Here is a 16,621-nt window from a genome sequence, read left to right on the forward strand (position 1 = left end):
TTCGATTCGAGAATGAGTTCTTTGTACGACAAGAAAATGTTAATTATTTGCGTTGAAGAGAATTAGTTGTTAATATTGATAAGAAATTATTTTAGTTACGGGAGAAGCAAATTAAAAAGTCTACAGATATTCGACCAATTCAGTATTATTGTAAATATGTGCCGATTATTATGAAAATGGCCTAAGTCACAAAACCAAAAAAAATGAGAATTTTATTTAGTATTATATTATATCAACTATATTTCATTATTATGGAAGAATTTTTGCAAAGTTACCATAAAATAAGCAATAAAATAAAGTTGTCATTTTTATTATTATCAGGTGTAATTGCATGCTTATTTTGATAGTGGCATAAGTCATTTTTTTTCTACATTGCAATAGAAAAAGTAACATTATCATAATTTTCAACATATTTTTCTATTATGTCGTCAGACAGCGGTTCAGGTAAATTTAACTTTACAAAAATATTTCATATTTATTTATAAATGTAATATCAATAATGTAAATAATGCTTAATATAATTAAATTGCCGTAATAATTTTGCGAAACATTAAATTACTAATTGAGATTATTTTGATCGTTGTGTTTCATAGACTTAGTACCACGAAATAATGTTTGCAAGAAATGGAAACGGATAAAATAATAATTTAAAAAAATAATTAATACAATTAAAATAGTTAATACAATTCTAAAAGTAAATAAATTTGTTTCTTTTTAAGTTATTTTTTCAATTAAATTTATTAATTTTTTGTTATCGTAAATCATCAATTAGAACTACTATTAATTTTGAAAGTAGCATAAGTCATTCAACGGTTAAAAACACACAGTTTCGTGCAAGTTATTCATAAAATTTAATGATCTTACATAAATTTAACATCAGGAGAACATTATAATTTTTAATAAATTTTGCGCCATGATGGAAAAATATTTTTAATATGGTCAAACGCAAAAGTTTGAATATCTCGAAACGAGAAATATATAACTTAGGCCACTTTCACAATAACCGGCACATATAACAACACACGTGACATTTTGACACATTCAGAAGAAAGTTCTATTATAATAGCCAAATCCGTATTACAGAAATTTTTTTAAATAAATCCAAAAAACATTAATTCTATTAAAATTTGTTATTTAAACATCTTATTACAAAAGTGTAAAATTTTGAATTTTAGCAGTTTGATACAAAGGACACTTATTATTAAAAATTATTGTTAGAAATTCTTTATATTTCAGTTAAGATTTTACTTTACATATGCATTCTTAAATAAGAATTTTTGATAAATATCTTAAATTAAACATATGTATAAATTACAGAAATCTTTGTTTTATATACAGGATGTTCCTTAAGTACGTTGCCATACTCAAAGAAGCGATTCTTTGGTTTATTTCAAGTGAAAAGATTCATATAAACATCCCAGTAAACGAGAAAGTATTAAAAGTTCAGAAATGGGATTGAAAATTACTGAGAAGAAATCATTTACGATGATGCTGAATTCTATTTAATTCTTCTCAGTAATTTTCAATCCCATTTCTGAACTTTCAATACTTTCTCATTTACTGGGATGTGTCCTAAATAGCACCCCTATTAAGCTGGCATCCCCACCATGAAAAATCGGGTTCGGATTTAGTGCAAAATTAAGTGCTAATTTGTTGCTAATTTATTGCTTTAAGCGCGAATTTATTGCTTTTACCCATTAGCAGGAAAATAATATTAAAGATGGGGGTGCTGACTTGCCATTAAGCTGGCACCCCCATCTCCGAAAAACACTTATAGCAAGTTGCAAATAAAAAAACAAATATATCAGAATTTATTGCTAATTAATTGCTCAAAGATACTGCAAACAGATTTTCAAAATATTAAATTTAAAAAAAAACCAACATGATATATCATGAACATAAAAGTAAAATCATGAAAAATAAGTAGCTAACAATATCAGATTGTTATAAAATTGTTTCTTGCATTAAAGGATCTCAAAATAAACCATTTCCAAATTTATTGTTCGCAATTTAACTAAAAAAATCGATCCGAACTTGTGGCGGTGCTAGCTTGACGACAAGAGTAAAGTACATGAACGCAATTAGTTGCTGTTAATGTTTTGGTCTTAAAATGTTTCTCTAATTTATTGCTCTCAAAATATATAATATCGAATTTATTGCTCAACGTTTGACTTAGAAAAATCGACCCAACCGAGTGTAGGGTATCGAAATTAAGTCAAACAGTATGTAAGTCAAACGTTGAGCAATAAATTCGATATTACATATTTTGAGAGCAATAAATTAGAGAAACATTTTAAGGCCAAAACATTAACAGCGACTAATTACGTTCATGTACTTTACTCTTGTCGTCAAGCTAGCACCGCCACAAGTTCGGGTCAATTTTTCTAAGTTAATTAATGAGCAATAAATTCGATATTATAAATCTTGAGAGCAATAAATTAGAGAAACATTTTAAGACCAAAACATTAACAGCAACTAATCGCGTTCATGTACTTTACTCTTGTCATCAAGCTAGCACCGTCACAAGTTCGGATCGATTGTTTTAGTTAAATTGCGAACAATAAATTTGGAAATGGTTTATTTTGAGATCCTTTAATGCAAGAAACAATTTTATAACAATCTGATATTGTTAGCTACTTATTTTTCATGATTTTACTTTTATGTTCACGATATGTCATGTTGGTTTTTTTTTTAAATTTATTTTGAAAATCTGTTTGCAGTATCTTTGAGCAATTAATTAGCAATAAATTCTGGTATATTTCTGGTATATATTCTGGTATATATTTGTTTTTTGATTTACAACTCGCTATAAGTGTTTTTTGGAGGTGGGGGTGCCAGCTTAATGGCAAGTCAGCACCCCCATCTTTAATGTTATTTCCTGCTAATGGGTAAAAGTAATAAATTCGCGCTTAAAACAATAAATTAGCAACAAATTAGCACTTAATTTTGCACTAAATCCAAACCCGATTTTTCATGGTAAGGGTGCCAGCTTAATAGGGGTCCTAAATAGCTTAGTTTCCGAAATACAGAGTGTTAAAATTTTCAGGAAAATGTAAATGTCACATAGGCTTTAAGATATTTTATTGAAACTTGGTGTAAGCTTATAACACATCAGGGATAATATTTGAAAAATACAATAGCCAGAAAATTGAAAATTAGAAATGAAAACAGATGAATTGTTAAAAATGACTATCTTTCACCATGATACATCCTTCGATCCTCCTTCTCAAAGATTGACATACACGCTCAAAGATACCAGGTGTGTTGCATATGGCCTGACATGAAGCAACTATACGATTTCTCAAATCATCCTGATTCTCAATAAGGGTGATATAAACCAATGATTTGAGATGTCTCCACAAGAAAAAATCCAAAGGATTTAAGTCTGGTGATCCCTGTATTTCGGAAACTAAGTCGTTTAGGACACATGTTTATATGAACTTTTTTACTTGAAATAAACTAAAGAATCGCCCCCTTGAGTATGGCAACGTACTTAAGGAACACCCTGTATATAAAACATAAAGATTTCTCTAATTTATACATACGTTTAATTTAAAATATTTATCAAAAATTCTTATTTAAGAATGTATATATGTAAAGTAAAATCTTAACTAAAATAATAAAAAATATAAAAGATTTTTATTTCTAACAATAATTTTATGTGTTTTTTGTATCAAACTGCTAAAATTCAAAATTTTACATTTCTGTAATAAGATGTTTAAATAACAAATTTCAATAAAATTAAAATTTTTTGGATTTATTCTAAAAATTTAATAGACCACAGTCAATTATATTATATTATATTCAATCAATTGTATTATATTTGATTATTCAAATATAAATTATTTTCCCACTTGAATTGGCAGTAATATACTGCTATAAATAGTAATACATTAACAATATTATTTATCAAAATATAATATTACTACAATTTGTAAAACAACTACAGGCTTTATAATTTAGTATAAATGTATTGATAAAAGAGAAAAATTACAAATATATAAAATACATAATAAATAAATACATAATAAATAAATACAAATACATAAAAAAATAGATCACGTTTCAATATTTACTGCCAGTACTGAAAATCTATAATTCATGTTACATACATAGGTTTTCAGTACTGCTAGTAAATTTTGAAACACAACCATAATCAGTAAATTACACTTTTTCCTTAACTTTGTTGTAGTTATATATATAAATATATAAGGTGAAGCAATAACTATTATCATCTTAAATATCTTCGAATCTATAAGGTTCAGAAGATTTTGTGTAACAAAAGTTGGTACAAAGGGAGCTATCATATGGCGATAATAATTTTTGTCCAGGTGGAGGCGCTTCACAGACGCAGAGATACCAAGGTCATCTTCATGTTTTTTAATAAAACCACCCTAATATTTTTATATAAATGGATTCCTCACAATATTTGTCGTAAAATGTTATAAGAGTAGGATGGCCAAAAATTGAATAGTTTACGAGATATTTTATATTTTTATTTGACATAATTTTACATAAACTATAAAATATCTTGTTAAATATTCATTTTCCAATTATCATACCTCAACACTTTTACGCACAAAATAATGAGAGGAATCGATTGGTGTAAAAAAAACACATAGTTGTCTTAAAGAAAAAATATGATATATCATTTCAGCTACATTCAGCTATTTAAAAAATGTAAATGACCTTGATATCTCCAAAGCGCCTCCACTTGAACAAAATTATTATCGCCATATGATAGTTCCCTTCAAACCATGCAACTTTAGTTATACTAATCTTCTTCTGGACCTTATAGATTCAAAGATATTTAAGGTGGTAATAGTTATTACCTCACCCTGTATATGATTAATATATCAATATATATTTAGTTATTTGCTGCTATATCCAATCTCTACTTAAAACCATTCTCATACTTACCCATTGGTTCAATAAAAACAAAAAGTCTGGTCATAATTTGTAGCGCAGCATTATATTGTCCAGTGTGATACAACAATATAGCTTGATTATATCTCATGACACACTTCTCGATATCATCAAAAGCATTGCTCGAATCTATTGATATTTGACCACATATAGCATTCAAACTCTTTCGCATCAGCTCAGTTTTCTTCAAGTCACTTTTATAATATTCCACTACAACTCTGTTGTGTGTAACTTTGAGATCCATAGGCCTTAAACTTTCTAACTTATTCAAATGTGATAAACATGATATATAGGAACCTTTTTGAAATTCTAATAGTGCATTCTGAGCCAAATCGCGCTCTTGCTCAGTTATAAGAGAAACTGCACTATCTTTACTTTGTGATTCTGAGATTTCACTCATAATGATACAATAATATATAACAATTTCTATTTAACATGTATACGTTAATACACAGTTGCAATGTTTTATAAATAATTAATCACTAAATATGTGTTCATATTTAGATGTTTATTTTTATTTACTTTTAGTAAATTATATACACGTGCACAATTATATATATTTATATTCAAATGATAGAGATTTACGATATTACTTTGTAAAAGCAATTATATGAAAATAATAATGCTCACAAATTCTATTGAATTCTTTCACTTTTAAATTCTATTCCACTTTTCTACTCTAAGAAACAACGTTAAACTTAACAGAGGTTATCTGCTTGAAAATAAAACCATATATTACCAAGAATCAAGAGATTTGTTCTTTATGTAGTAGTAGATGTGTAATGGTAGTGACCTCTAGGGAGTGATTGGAATACCAGCCGCCATATTGGTTTCTAAACCGGAACCATCGATTTAGCGCACAAATTCAAATAGTCACTCTGACATAAATCATTTTATTTTGCAAAATATAATATGTGCACGAAAAAAAAATTGATGAATAATAAAAAATATAAATAAAATATATAAGTATGTAAAAAATCTTGTAAAACACGATGATATCGTTTTCCGTAGATGGAAAATAATTTCTTAAAATTGATGATTTGTAAAAATAAATAATATCCTAAAATATATGTAAAAAAATAAAAAGATGATGTCCCTGTTACATTTATTGTAGAAGTTCGTTATAGCAATTGCAATCTTCCTTTCAATGCAGGGTGAATATTAATAGCAGAGTGTTGTTTCTGGAATACAAAAAATACATTGCAAGTTATTATTGCAAGTTTAATAAACTATTATAAATGCGCATAGCAATGTTTTATGTCCAAACTTACATATAACTTACTCTACATGCTCCCATTGTTTCCCCCAGCACATGACATACACAACATATTTATTTAATGAAAGTTAGCTTTTTGATACCAGAATCATCAAACTCCGTTGTACGCACGCACGCACGCACGCACGCACGCACGCACGCACGCACGCACGCACGCACGCACGCACGCACGCACGCACGCACGCACGCACGCAGAGCAAACGCTGGCAAACACATAAAGCAGCTTCGTAACTTAATAAATAAACAATAATACAAAGAAAAAAACTTTTATTTAACAAATTCATGCATTGCTACACTTTTACTAGCGTAAGAGACACTTCTTTTCGTTCGTTTTTATTTTCTTTGAACAAATTTTTAATCTGAATTTAATTTTTTAATTTGTTCTCTTGCTGTCTTCAAGTCTTTCTTCAATTTAATTTTGTCTTTTTCAGCTTTTTTAAATAATTTCTTTAATTTTTGAAGACATTCTTCTAATTTACTTCTTTCATTTGGGCCAAATTGTCCACTTTCTTGAGCCTCAACTGATTGTGACAAAGCTAAAAATTTTTATCACTTATTTATAAACTTTTTTATTCACAACATTTCAAACTTATTATTGTGTCACGACCATTTTAGCTCATGTTTACTTTTAATAATGAAAAATTACATGTAAAATCTATAAATATTTTAATGCATATTATCAAAAATATATTTTAATATTATTGAGAAAGAAATATCAAAAATAATAAATTAAGAAATTGATGAAATAAAGTTTTAATTCTTTGATTGCCTTAACTTATAAAGTAATAACATACAAAAAATTTTTTGTAAAATAAAATTTCTTATTTTTTTATTAAAATATTTTTCTTACTTGTCATTTCTTTATCTGCTACTGATAATAGATGTTCAGGAACTTGTTCACAACTTATTGTGTGTTGTGCATCTAGAGAAAAATCAACTGCTCTCTTGTCAAGTGGACATATACAATCACTAAATATTGTTGGCACAGCAGTTGCTTTCAAACGACGTTTACCATTTGGTTCTAATGCTTTTTCCCACATTTCATCTGAAAAGTGTACCTAAAAAGGTATATAATTTCTTTACAGATAAAAAATTTATAACATCTTTACAGGCATTTTTTAAAGTAATAATGTGTTAAATTACAATTAGGTTTCGCAATAAAATAAACATAAATTTATAAATAAATTTAATTTATCTAATTAATTTTTTGATTATTCATAAAAAGAAAACTCACTTCGCACAACATTGCGCTTGGACCAGGGACCCAATCTATTCTATTTACATTTTCTACCCATATTTTCCTTCGTTTTACTTCTTTTGGAAATTTGTACATTCTGAATCTCTTTTTTGAAGAATTAGTACAATAATCTGCACTACAACCTGTCATTTTTTTTCTACAAATAAAAATTAAGAAATTTTCAAAACAAATTGATAGGTTATGTATGTATATTAACATAAAAAAAAAAATCGTATTTTCCTACTTAAAAAATTTTTTATTTTTATATTTAAAAAAATGGCAATTACTTACGTTTATAAAGTAATCTGATAAAAACAATTTTGTATAAATTCTACTTCTGAAAGATCGCTTTATTCACTGTTTCTACTGTTTATCTATTCTCTTTCTCTTTCACTATTTCTTTCTCTCTCTTTTTCCGGTTTAGAAACCAATATGGCGGCAACCAATCAGAATCGATCACAACGTATTCCGATCACTCTCTAGAGGATCACTAGAAACACGTAAAATGCGGGCATGTCCACTCTCAGTCTTCTCTCTGATAACGAAGTGACAAGTAATAATATTGATTGTGTTTTTGCAATTATGTTTTTTGAATATAATTAAAAGTTAAAATTTTTTAATAACAGAGATTTAATTCGCATTAATATTTCTAAAAATTAAAGTTTTTAAATAATAAAGATTCAATTCGCATTTATATTTTTGTCATATTTTGTGATAGAAACAATAATAAATGATTTCTATTGTCTATCAAAATTACAAAATATGGCTGGTTTAGATTTAATAAAAACTTACTCCTCCGACTCGGAAGACGAACATGATGAAAAAAAGAAAAGTAATAAGGACAAAATTGTAAACAGGTACATAAATTATATTATTTATCTCAAGTTAATTACTTAAGCTTTGCTTGCTTTTAGAAATTTTTCTTTCCATTGCAAAATAATCTTCAAATTGGAAAAATCCAGAAATTTTTCAAAATATCTATAGAATACAGTAATAAAAAATAATGACATATATGTCAAATATCTTAAATATATTTTGGTATCAAATATAGACTAGCTATACCTACCAGTATTTTATCATGGGAAGGAGTTATCTATCATGAAGAAATGATTGATGATCCATTGAATCATGATGGGCGAAAACGAAGCTTTAAACATGAACGTGGTAATTGGGCAACATTAATTTATATAAATTGTAAGTATTTCGATTTTAAATGTATAATTGATATTAATTTATATATTATAGCAAGAATAATGTATATTTATATTAAGAAGTACTTTATCTTTGTTGAATATATAATTTGTTGAAAAATATTAACCTTTAGAAGGCTGGTCTAGCCACTATAGTGACTCTGAATCTGCACGATAACTTTATATAAGATGTATGTTATATATGTAAACAAGTTTTGGATTTCAAATATGCAAGAATTTTCAAGGAAAAAATTCCATCCCTCTAAAACGGTTAAATATGTAAAATATCTTTGGAATATGACAGAAAGAATTTAAATTGATTTCAGGTATAACCAGTGATTGCCTTCATACGTGGATAAATTCTGTACTGAATGAATTGTCTATTCAAGGCAATATTATTTTTAATTTTCATATTAGTCTCAGTCGTACTTTGGTTTTAAAGTTTCATTGGATTGAATCATTTGTAGAGGATCTAAAGCTACTATGTCATAAATTTAATAAATTTGTTATACAACTCACAGATGTAAAAGTATACTGTAATGAAGAGAAAACTCGTACATTTCTTGGAATTTATTGTCAAGATAAAGATGGAACATTGAAGCATCTAACGAAAGTTCTTGACGGTTTATTAGCTGAATATCAATTGCCATCGTTTTATAAGGTATATAAAATTATATTTTTTTACACTCTTATTAAATGCACATACAATACAACATAAGCAACAAGTTTTATTTTATTTGTTTTTAAAGTTCTTAGCTTCTTACTATATTCATGTTGGATTATGATATCAAAAATAAGAAATTATGTTATTTTTTCCTTGCACTACACATCAAAATCTAGTTTTTCTGCATAATAATGCACAATAGTGTTTGGTAGCATAGATGGAAAAAATATGTCCAAGACTTTTTAATTCATGGATAAATAAGTATAAATCTGAATTCAATCTAATTCAAGTCACAAAATCTATTTTTATTGAGAATGAAAAAGATATTCACAAATTGCGCATATAAGACAATAAGACAACAGATGGTGTACTTGTCCAAGCTACTGTAGTGTAGTACAAGGAAAAAATTCATACACTTGTTTATTTGTAATGTTATAATTGAATATGATATTGTAATAAAAGAAGTTTAAATCATTTGATGTTTCTTATACAGGATACTTCATATCATATCAGCATTTTCTGGTGCCTCGGAGATCAGCGAGCTCATTTGCAGAAATTTCTGCCATTTCTTACTTGCAATTTAAACAAATTTTTGGCAGAAAATACGGAAGACTCTTTTATATATGTCAATGAGATACAATGCAAAATTGGGAATAAATGTTATATGTTTGAGTTAAGATAAATTTTCTGTAATTTAAGCTTTATTTTACAATTATACGATATTGTTATTATAACAAAAATCGAACTATACATTTGATTCTTTTCAATATGCTGTTAATTTTTGAAAAAGGTAAAAAATATGGCGTTATTAACAATTTACGAGGGTAAGTCAGAAATTATATATCTACAATTTTTTCAAGTAAAACATAATTCGGATATTGCGGATAATTTCTGACTTACCCTCGTATTAAGTGATAAAAAATTGTTTTACGAATATTAGAAGTAAAGTTCAAATAATTGTTAATTGTTATTCGAACTGTGTATGTATGTGTGTGCACACAAAATGTTTTATTTTCGAATGCCCTGGACAAATATCTAGAAAATTAAGGGAAATATGAAAAAAAGTATTTCGGACAAAAATTGTAAGATTTCGAGGGAGAAGAAAGATATAATATTCAAGATATAAGAATAATATTTATTTATATACATAATATTTGTGTTTACGTGTGCGTGCGTGTATTATATAATATATAATTACAAAATATAAATTTATTTTGTTTTAGAAAAAAACGTAAAATATTTTTTACATAGAATAAGTCATTTTTCTTGTATTAATAATTTGCAAATCAAACTTTTTTCAATATTATTTTTTAGAAGTATTATATTGGTTTAAAAATAGCCAAATTATAAGGCAGTTTCGTTACAACACCTGCGCCACGCCACAGTTTAATCCATGACTCGCATAAATCAGGCGGCATGTTCGCTAATAACGTACAAACTTCGGGATTTTGTATAATTAATTGCGCCTCCGGACCACTCATGATATTTTTACAACCACTAACATCTATGTAAGTTAAGGTAGGCTGACGACTTAACAATCTATTTACAGATAATACAGATACATTTGTGTTTCCGATAAGTATTAATTTTAACAGCCTAGGAAGCTGTGCTAATATAACTTTCACATCGGAGTCCGTTATGTCGCAGAATGAAAGCTCCAAGGATTCTATGCTTGGGGATAGAATCATGCTCATTGTATTTAAATTCAAAATGAATCGGTTGGAAGACAGAACATTGGATAGATTCAAATCGAACATTGTTCTGCTCAAAAAAGAAGTTATTGCATCGCGACTTAATTTATTCCATGAAATATTACAATTCGTCAGATTAGGATTGTCGAGCGGAAAATGAAAATTTTCAAGTTTGCAATAACGCAAATTAAGAGTCTGTAAGTGTCTCAAGGGTGCGATTAGTTTGCGAAGAACGTCACGACTATCCGAACCTAACGGATTATAACTGAGGTCCAGGACTTTTAACTGAGGAGGTAATGAGTTTATTTCGCGCAAACAAGTAAAATTAATATCACAGCCTTTTAAATAGAGCTCTTGTAGAAACAATATATTCGAGAGACACTGATGCAAGTGTGTTCCCGCTGTTAGCAACAAAATTCCCGACAATTCTAACAGCTTGAGATTTCTTTCGTATTCTAAAGTTTTCAGTAATGATACAAGCTGGTCTTTATTGACATCGTCAGATTTTACACGAAAGATACCGGTATTTTCGCAAGTTTTCAAACATTTGAGAATATTTTCGCAAGGAGTGAAATCGTGAGTGTAACAAATAGTTTTATACCGTTCGACGATAGGTGGTATTCGCAATTCGACTACCTCGCACTCCAATTTTTTGTCATCTGTACTTTCTCTTGCAATTTTCAAAACATTTTCTTTTGTTGCAATATTTCCATTTATCGGCTGTAATTGCAATTTAACTATGCAACCAGTTTCGTTATTGAACAAGTGTTCAGTGACCGTTGTGATGGATCTTAGAAACTCCTTTTCATCTTCGCAAATTTCTATTTTTAAATCGAATGTTTTTTCTTTGACAAATATAGGTAAACATACGTATTCTTTGTCATGATGTTTAGAACTTATTGTGGATGATTCAAGATGAACTGGCGACAATGTGCGAGATATAGTGAATTCACTCAATGTCAAGGACATTTGTCGTTTTCTTTTGGTTCTCTGGGGTTTTTCAAGTAGTTGAATAATTTCAGCAGCATTATCGTCGCTACTATCTTCACTCATGCCAAAATCTTCATTCTGAAACGTATCATTTACTCTCAATTTTTTCGATGTGCTTTGTATATTTTCGTCAATAAATTTTCTCTTTGTTGTAGTGACGTAATTGTTTGACGTAAATTTCTTCTTCGTCGTACTTCTAATATCGTCCTCAAGCCAATCATCGATGAGAATTTGTTCTTCGTTTACCAAAGGTGTGACCGTATTCTTACTGCTTTTAAACAGGGCAGCTGTATTAGTTTTGTTAAAAGATCTCAAATTTGCTATTGTTCTTTTGTAATCTTCGCCAGCAGATATTTTCTGAGACTCAGATTGCACAGACTTTTCGTCTAGAATCTGAGTATTATCAGACCTCCTTTTCTTTCTTACTAAAATAACAGCAGAAAGCTTTCTGTGCATTATATCGTATTCTACTAAATCTTCAGGACTTAAGTCTTCCACGCGATCTCTCCAGTCTTCTAAACAATCTAACACCGTGTCGCCGTCGTGAGTTTTAAGTGCTACGTTCGCTCCGTGTTGCATCAACAACTGCATCATCGAAAAATGTCCATTGCAGGCTGCATCATGAAGCGGCGTCATTCCTTTGCAGGATAGACTACCTGGATCGTTGACATTTGCGCCGTGTTTTAAGAGCAATTCGGCGACATCTATGTAGCCGTGATTTGCGGCTTCGTGAAGAGGCGTCCAGCCACAATGATCTCTAACGTTTGTAGGATGACCGGATGACAAGAATGTTTCAACACCACTAATGTTATTGTTAATGCACGCTACATGTAGTTGCGTTTCGCCCTTTTCGTTCCTTTTGATTGCAGGCGCTTTCTTTGCTCTTCTTTTTGTTACGTTGGTTTCCTTGATGTTTTCTTCCGCTTCCAAATCAGATAAATCCTCTAGACAGATATCTGTGCCGATTTCATCACTTTCTTCAGATGATGCTTCACTCTCTGTATTGCTTAATATTTCTGATGTTAATCCTGCTTCCTGTTTTGCATTATTTGCCTCGTCAAACTGATCTATACTTTCTAAATAACTAACAAATTCTTTCAGAACAGATTTTTGGAGCTTAACATTGTCGCTGCTGTTAGCTGAATTTAGTGCTAAAGTATAATACTCTCGAATTTTCGCATTAGTTGCGTCGGTTGCTCTTAATAAATCTGCTAGAAACAATGCCGATCTACATTTCTCTTGAGAACTGGTGCAAAGTTCGAATTCTCTCTGTACAAATGGTAATGCTTCTTTGTACCGTCTTGCATCTTTGAGCGTTCGAGCCAGACTTATTAAAGCAATACCTATTTGATTACCCGTTTTCTCCGCACACGTCAGCATATGCTGATAATATTCCACGCCTTTGTCAAAACATTGTACTGCAACTGCTGCATCACCTAAAGTCTCATATAATTTCTGCTTAGCCTGAGTATCAGTTTCAACAAGAACATTATTTTCAACTCGGCATAGAGTTACAATAATCTTTAAATATTTTTCTACTTGATGATTAATATCCTTCAGTAATTTGTTATTCTGGTACAAAGAAATTAGCACTTTACGTGCCTCAATCCATTGTCCACTTCGCATAAACAATTCAGCTTTTACTACTTTTGCTTCAGCTTTTAAGCGTGTATCATTTACAGTAGCAGCAATTTCAATATAATTTAACGCCAATTCATGATTACTTCTTTGCTCGTATATAGATGCTAAAGAAATACATGTTCGATGTAGATCCTCTTGAAAATTGTTTGATTTGCACAATAAAATTGCTTTCTCCATTAAATCAATTGTTTGCTGTGTCTGTTCTCGTGCTTCTAGTGTTAATCCCAAATTAAGCAACAGTCTTGCTCGCATCAATGTTTTTTCTTCTAACTTAATTTCAGTTTCTAATTGATCACACAGCTCCATACTTTGGACAAAAGCAATTTCTGCATTGGCTAAAGCTTCGTTACGTTTCCATGACTGATTGATTAAACTTTCAGCCAGACAAAAATATGTTCTACCCAAGGTAGCAAGGGCACGTTGTTTCTCTATTAAATTTTTCATCTCTTTAGCGCCTTCCAAATACAAATTTTGGTGCAATAGAGCTTGCTCATATTTTCCCAAGTTTGTATAAACTTCTCCGATCATTCTGTGTGCTATTGCACAATTCAATTTGTCTTGTAAATCTTCACAGACACTTAACTGCTCTGTATATTCCTTCAAAGCCTTCTTGGATTCTCCATTCTCAAAATACATATCGCCAAGAGTTTTAGTGATTTCTGCCAACTGAAGAAGATTGCCATCTCGCTTGGCATGTTGCTTCTTTTTAACAAGTTTATCAATGTTCATTTTAATAATTTCTTATGTATAGGACAAACTATTTCATTTGTGTACTTCGGTCAAAGCTCTGCAAATTGTAAGATGATAGTAATTTAGTTTCAAAAAAACATTATCACAATAAATAAAAGTTTAGAATACGGATCTCACCTCAAATATCAGTGAAAATATATATAGTAATAATAATTTATTTCACGCTTTCCATTGATAGGTTTCAAAACTATAAATAATTGCTTGACACTCTGTAGAAAGTATAATAAACATTATTTGAGAGGTTAAAAACGCTAAAGGCCATTCTACAATACATTTTTCTTTATTACGGTAGTTTTCCACCAAGAGACACAAGCGACACAAAAGTATTATTCTCTCTGTTGCTCATTGAATATCGAACAAAGACAGAGAGATACTTGTGTCAACTTGTGTCCTTTGCTGAAAAACATACTACTGCACTAAGTTGGCACTACACTGAACTGAAATAAACTACGTTCCAAAACTTGGGCCGAATTCCCACTGAGCGCGTACGTGTCGGCGTCATCCGTCGCGTCACGAATTAACCAATCAAAACATCCCATTTTATTCGCGCGGCAAATAATGCGATAAAATAGGATGTTTTGATTGGTTAATTTGTGACGCGGCGGATAACGCGACGCGTGACGCGTTTAGTGGGAATTCGGCCTTACTGCCAATACTGAAAATCTACAATATACGTTACATAAACTATAGATTTCCTCTAAAAAATAAAATGACTATGATTGGCTAGTTTTATAACTACGGATGTTACTAAACCCAATTAACATAGCCGTGTAAACGCAAGATCTATAGAGAGAAGGTTACCTCAGTAAAACTAAGGCACTGGTTGCGTTCCGTTTTGCGCATAGCACGCATCGTTCGCATCGCTAATGCTTAGCGCATTGACTGCGTTTTGTTTCATTATGCGCATGATACATGCTTTGAAACGGAACGATATTGAACGCATTAGAAGCGGAAAATCAAAATGGATTCCACAATAAATTGCGCTATCAATGTGACAATGTTTTTAATTGATGAAATGAGTGACAGTAATAGTAGTGAATCATCAATGACTCTTCCATTATGACTCTTCCTATTTTGACACTTTTTACAATATCGCTATCAATCGCCATATGCAATTACGCAATCGAATGGAACCACGGACTAAGGAATAGAGGGACGGTGCACAAGCTGTACCGGGGGAGCACGTTTGCGGCGGGGGGGGCCGCCATATTCGTTTAGTAATCACCACACATAGAACTCATTATTTGCGTATATGTGAGAAATGAAAGTCAGATCCTGCGCACAATAAACAAAATAGGAAATAGAAATAGAAATAATTATTAAATATTAGAAATAAGAAATTGGAATTATTTATTTTAAAAATAAAAAGAATAGAAAAAATTAATGCATAAATTAAGAAATAAGAATTGGAACTAATTAATATATTTTATTCTCTTGTTAGATGTAAAATAATTTCTCTTTTTAATATTAAATGTTTATTGCTATTTCTAATATTTTGTCTACTGTATGCAGAGCCTCAGAGTAATAAAAGTTAAAGTATTTTATAAAATTTATAATACAACAATAATAAAATCGCCTAATCTCTTTATGCTTGTCACTCGTTATGTCTAGTGGCACCATTACACGAGTGTAACCATGTCACAGACACAGAATCTCTGTGGGTGTTTACGATAATTCAAGTTCGAGTTAGTTTCACTAGGACCGACAATGAGATATACATAACCATCTAGAACCTTTATGATTCATGACAACTCAACGCTGTCTTGTATTGCTTGAGTTAAATTCATTGAATTTGTTGAGTTTAATAAATATAATTATATACATATATATATAATTATATCTATTAAAGAGGTATACCAACATACATACCAACATTATTTGTTTCTTTCATAGACTGATTTGCAGTTAACATTTTTTTATTACAATAAAATTTGCTCTATAAACTCAACAAATTCAATTAATTTAACTCAAGCAATACAAGACAGCGTTGAGTTGTCATAAATCATAAAGATTCTAGATGGTTATGTCTATCTCATTTTTCGGTCCTAGTGAAACTAACTCGAACTTGAATTATCGTAAACACCCTGTGTGAGAATCGCTACATCAATATGGCGGAAAGCAGTCCCCCCCGCACGCTTGAGTTACCATCCCCTCTCGCCCATAGACATAGGAATATAGGGACCGAGCATATCGTTGCGGGGGGGAAGCTACTGCGGGACGGTGCGACGAGGTAAAGTGTGCTTAAATTTGATTGGC

At 30.2% G+C, this 16,621-nt stretch overlaps 3 protein-coding genes across 5 annotated transcripts in view; 1 reads left to right on the forward strand and 2 right to left on the reverse strand.

Moving 5' to 3' along the window:
* The window catches only part of Not10 (CCR4-NOT transcription complex subunit 10), a 41,599-nt gene extending 33,734 nt beyond the window's left edge, over positions 1 to 7,865 (reverse strand). The window contains exons 1-4 of one of the 2 annotated variants that reach the window (XM_012359660.2): positions 7,731 to 7,865; positions 7,437 to 7,596; positions 7,053 to 7,260; positions 4,921 to 6,107 (exon numbers count right to left, since the gene is read on the reverse strand). In XM_012359660.2, the coding sequence (XP_012215083.1) occupies positions 4,921 to 5,326 (406 nt within the window). In that variant the 5' untranslated portion in view covers positions 5,327 to 6,107; positions 7,053 to 7,260; positions 7,437 to 7,596; positions 7,731 to 7,865. Of the gene's footprint in view, positions 1 to 4,920; positions 6,108 to 7,052; positions 7,261 to 7,436; positions 7,597 to 7,730 lie in introns of those variants that run through there. The other variant, XM_067358009.1, reaches the window with a different exon arrangement.
* A 98-nt stretch (positions 7,866 to 7,963) lies between these two features.
* Positions 7,964 to 9,976, forward strand: LOC105667692 (U6 snRNA phosphodiesterase 1). 2 transcript variants are annotated; one of them, XM_012359656.2, is made up of 4 exons: positions 7,964 to 8,296; positions 8,491 to 8,633; positions 9,151 to 9,290; positions 9,787 to 9,976. In XM_012359656.2, the coding sequence occupies exons 1-4, from the start codon at positions 8,202 to 8,204 to the stop codon at positions 9,973 to 9,975; spliced, it is 567 nt and encodes a 188-aa protein (XP_012215079.1). In that variant the 5' UTR covers positions 7,964 to 8,201; the 3' UTR covers position 9,976. The 2 variants fall into 2 exon arrangements, with proteins under 2 accessions (XP_012215079.1, XP_012215078.1); XM_012359655.2 differs by having other exon boundaries at positions 7,965 to 8,296; positions 8,956 to 9,290.
* A 431-nt stretch (positions 9,977 to 10,407) lies between these two features.
* Positions 10,408 to 14,783, reverse strand: LOC105667697 (tonsoku-like protein). Its single transcript, XM_012359661.2, has 2 exons — positions 14,483 to 14,783; positions 10,408 to 14,402 (listed from the first exon to the last, which is right to left on the reverse strand). Exon 2 carries the CDS (start codon positions 14,342 to 14,344, stop codon positions 10,613 to 10,615), a length of 3,732 nt encoding a protein of 1,243 aa, XP_012215084.1. The 5' UTR covers positions 14,345 to 14,402; positions 14,483 to 14,783; the 3' UTR covers positions 10,408 to 10,612.
* Between the last annotated feature and the right edge of the window lie 1,838 nt (positions 14,784 to 16,621).

The sequence above is a fragment of the Linepithema humile genome, chromosome 6, assembly GCF_040581485.1.
Source record: "Linepithema humile isolate Giens D197 chromosome 6, Lhum_UNIL_v1.0, whole genome shotgun sequence".
Classification (NCBI taxonomy): domain Eukaryota; kingdom Metazoa; phylum Arthropoda; class Insecta; order Hymenoptera; family Formicidae; genus Linepithema; species Linepithema humile.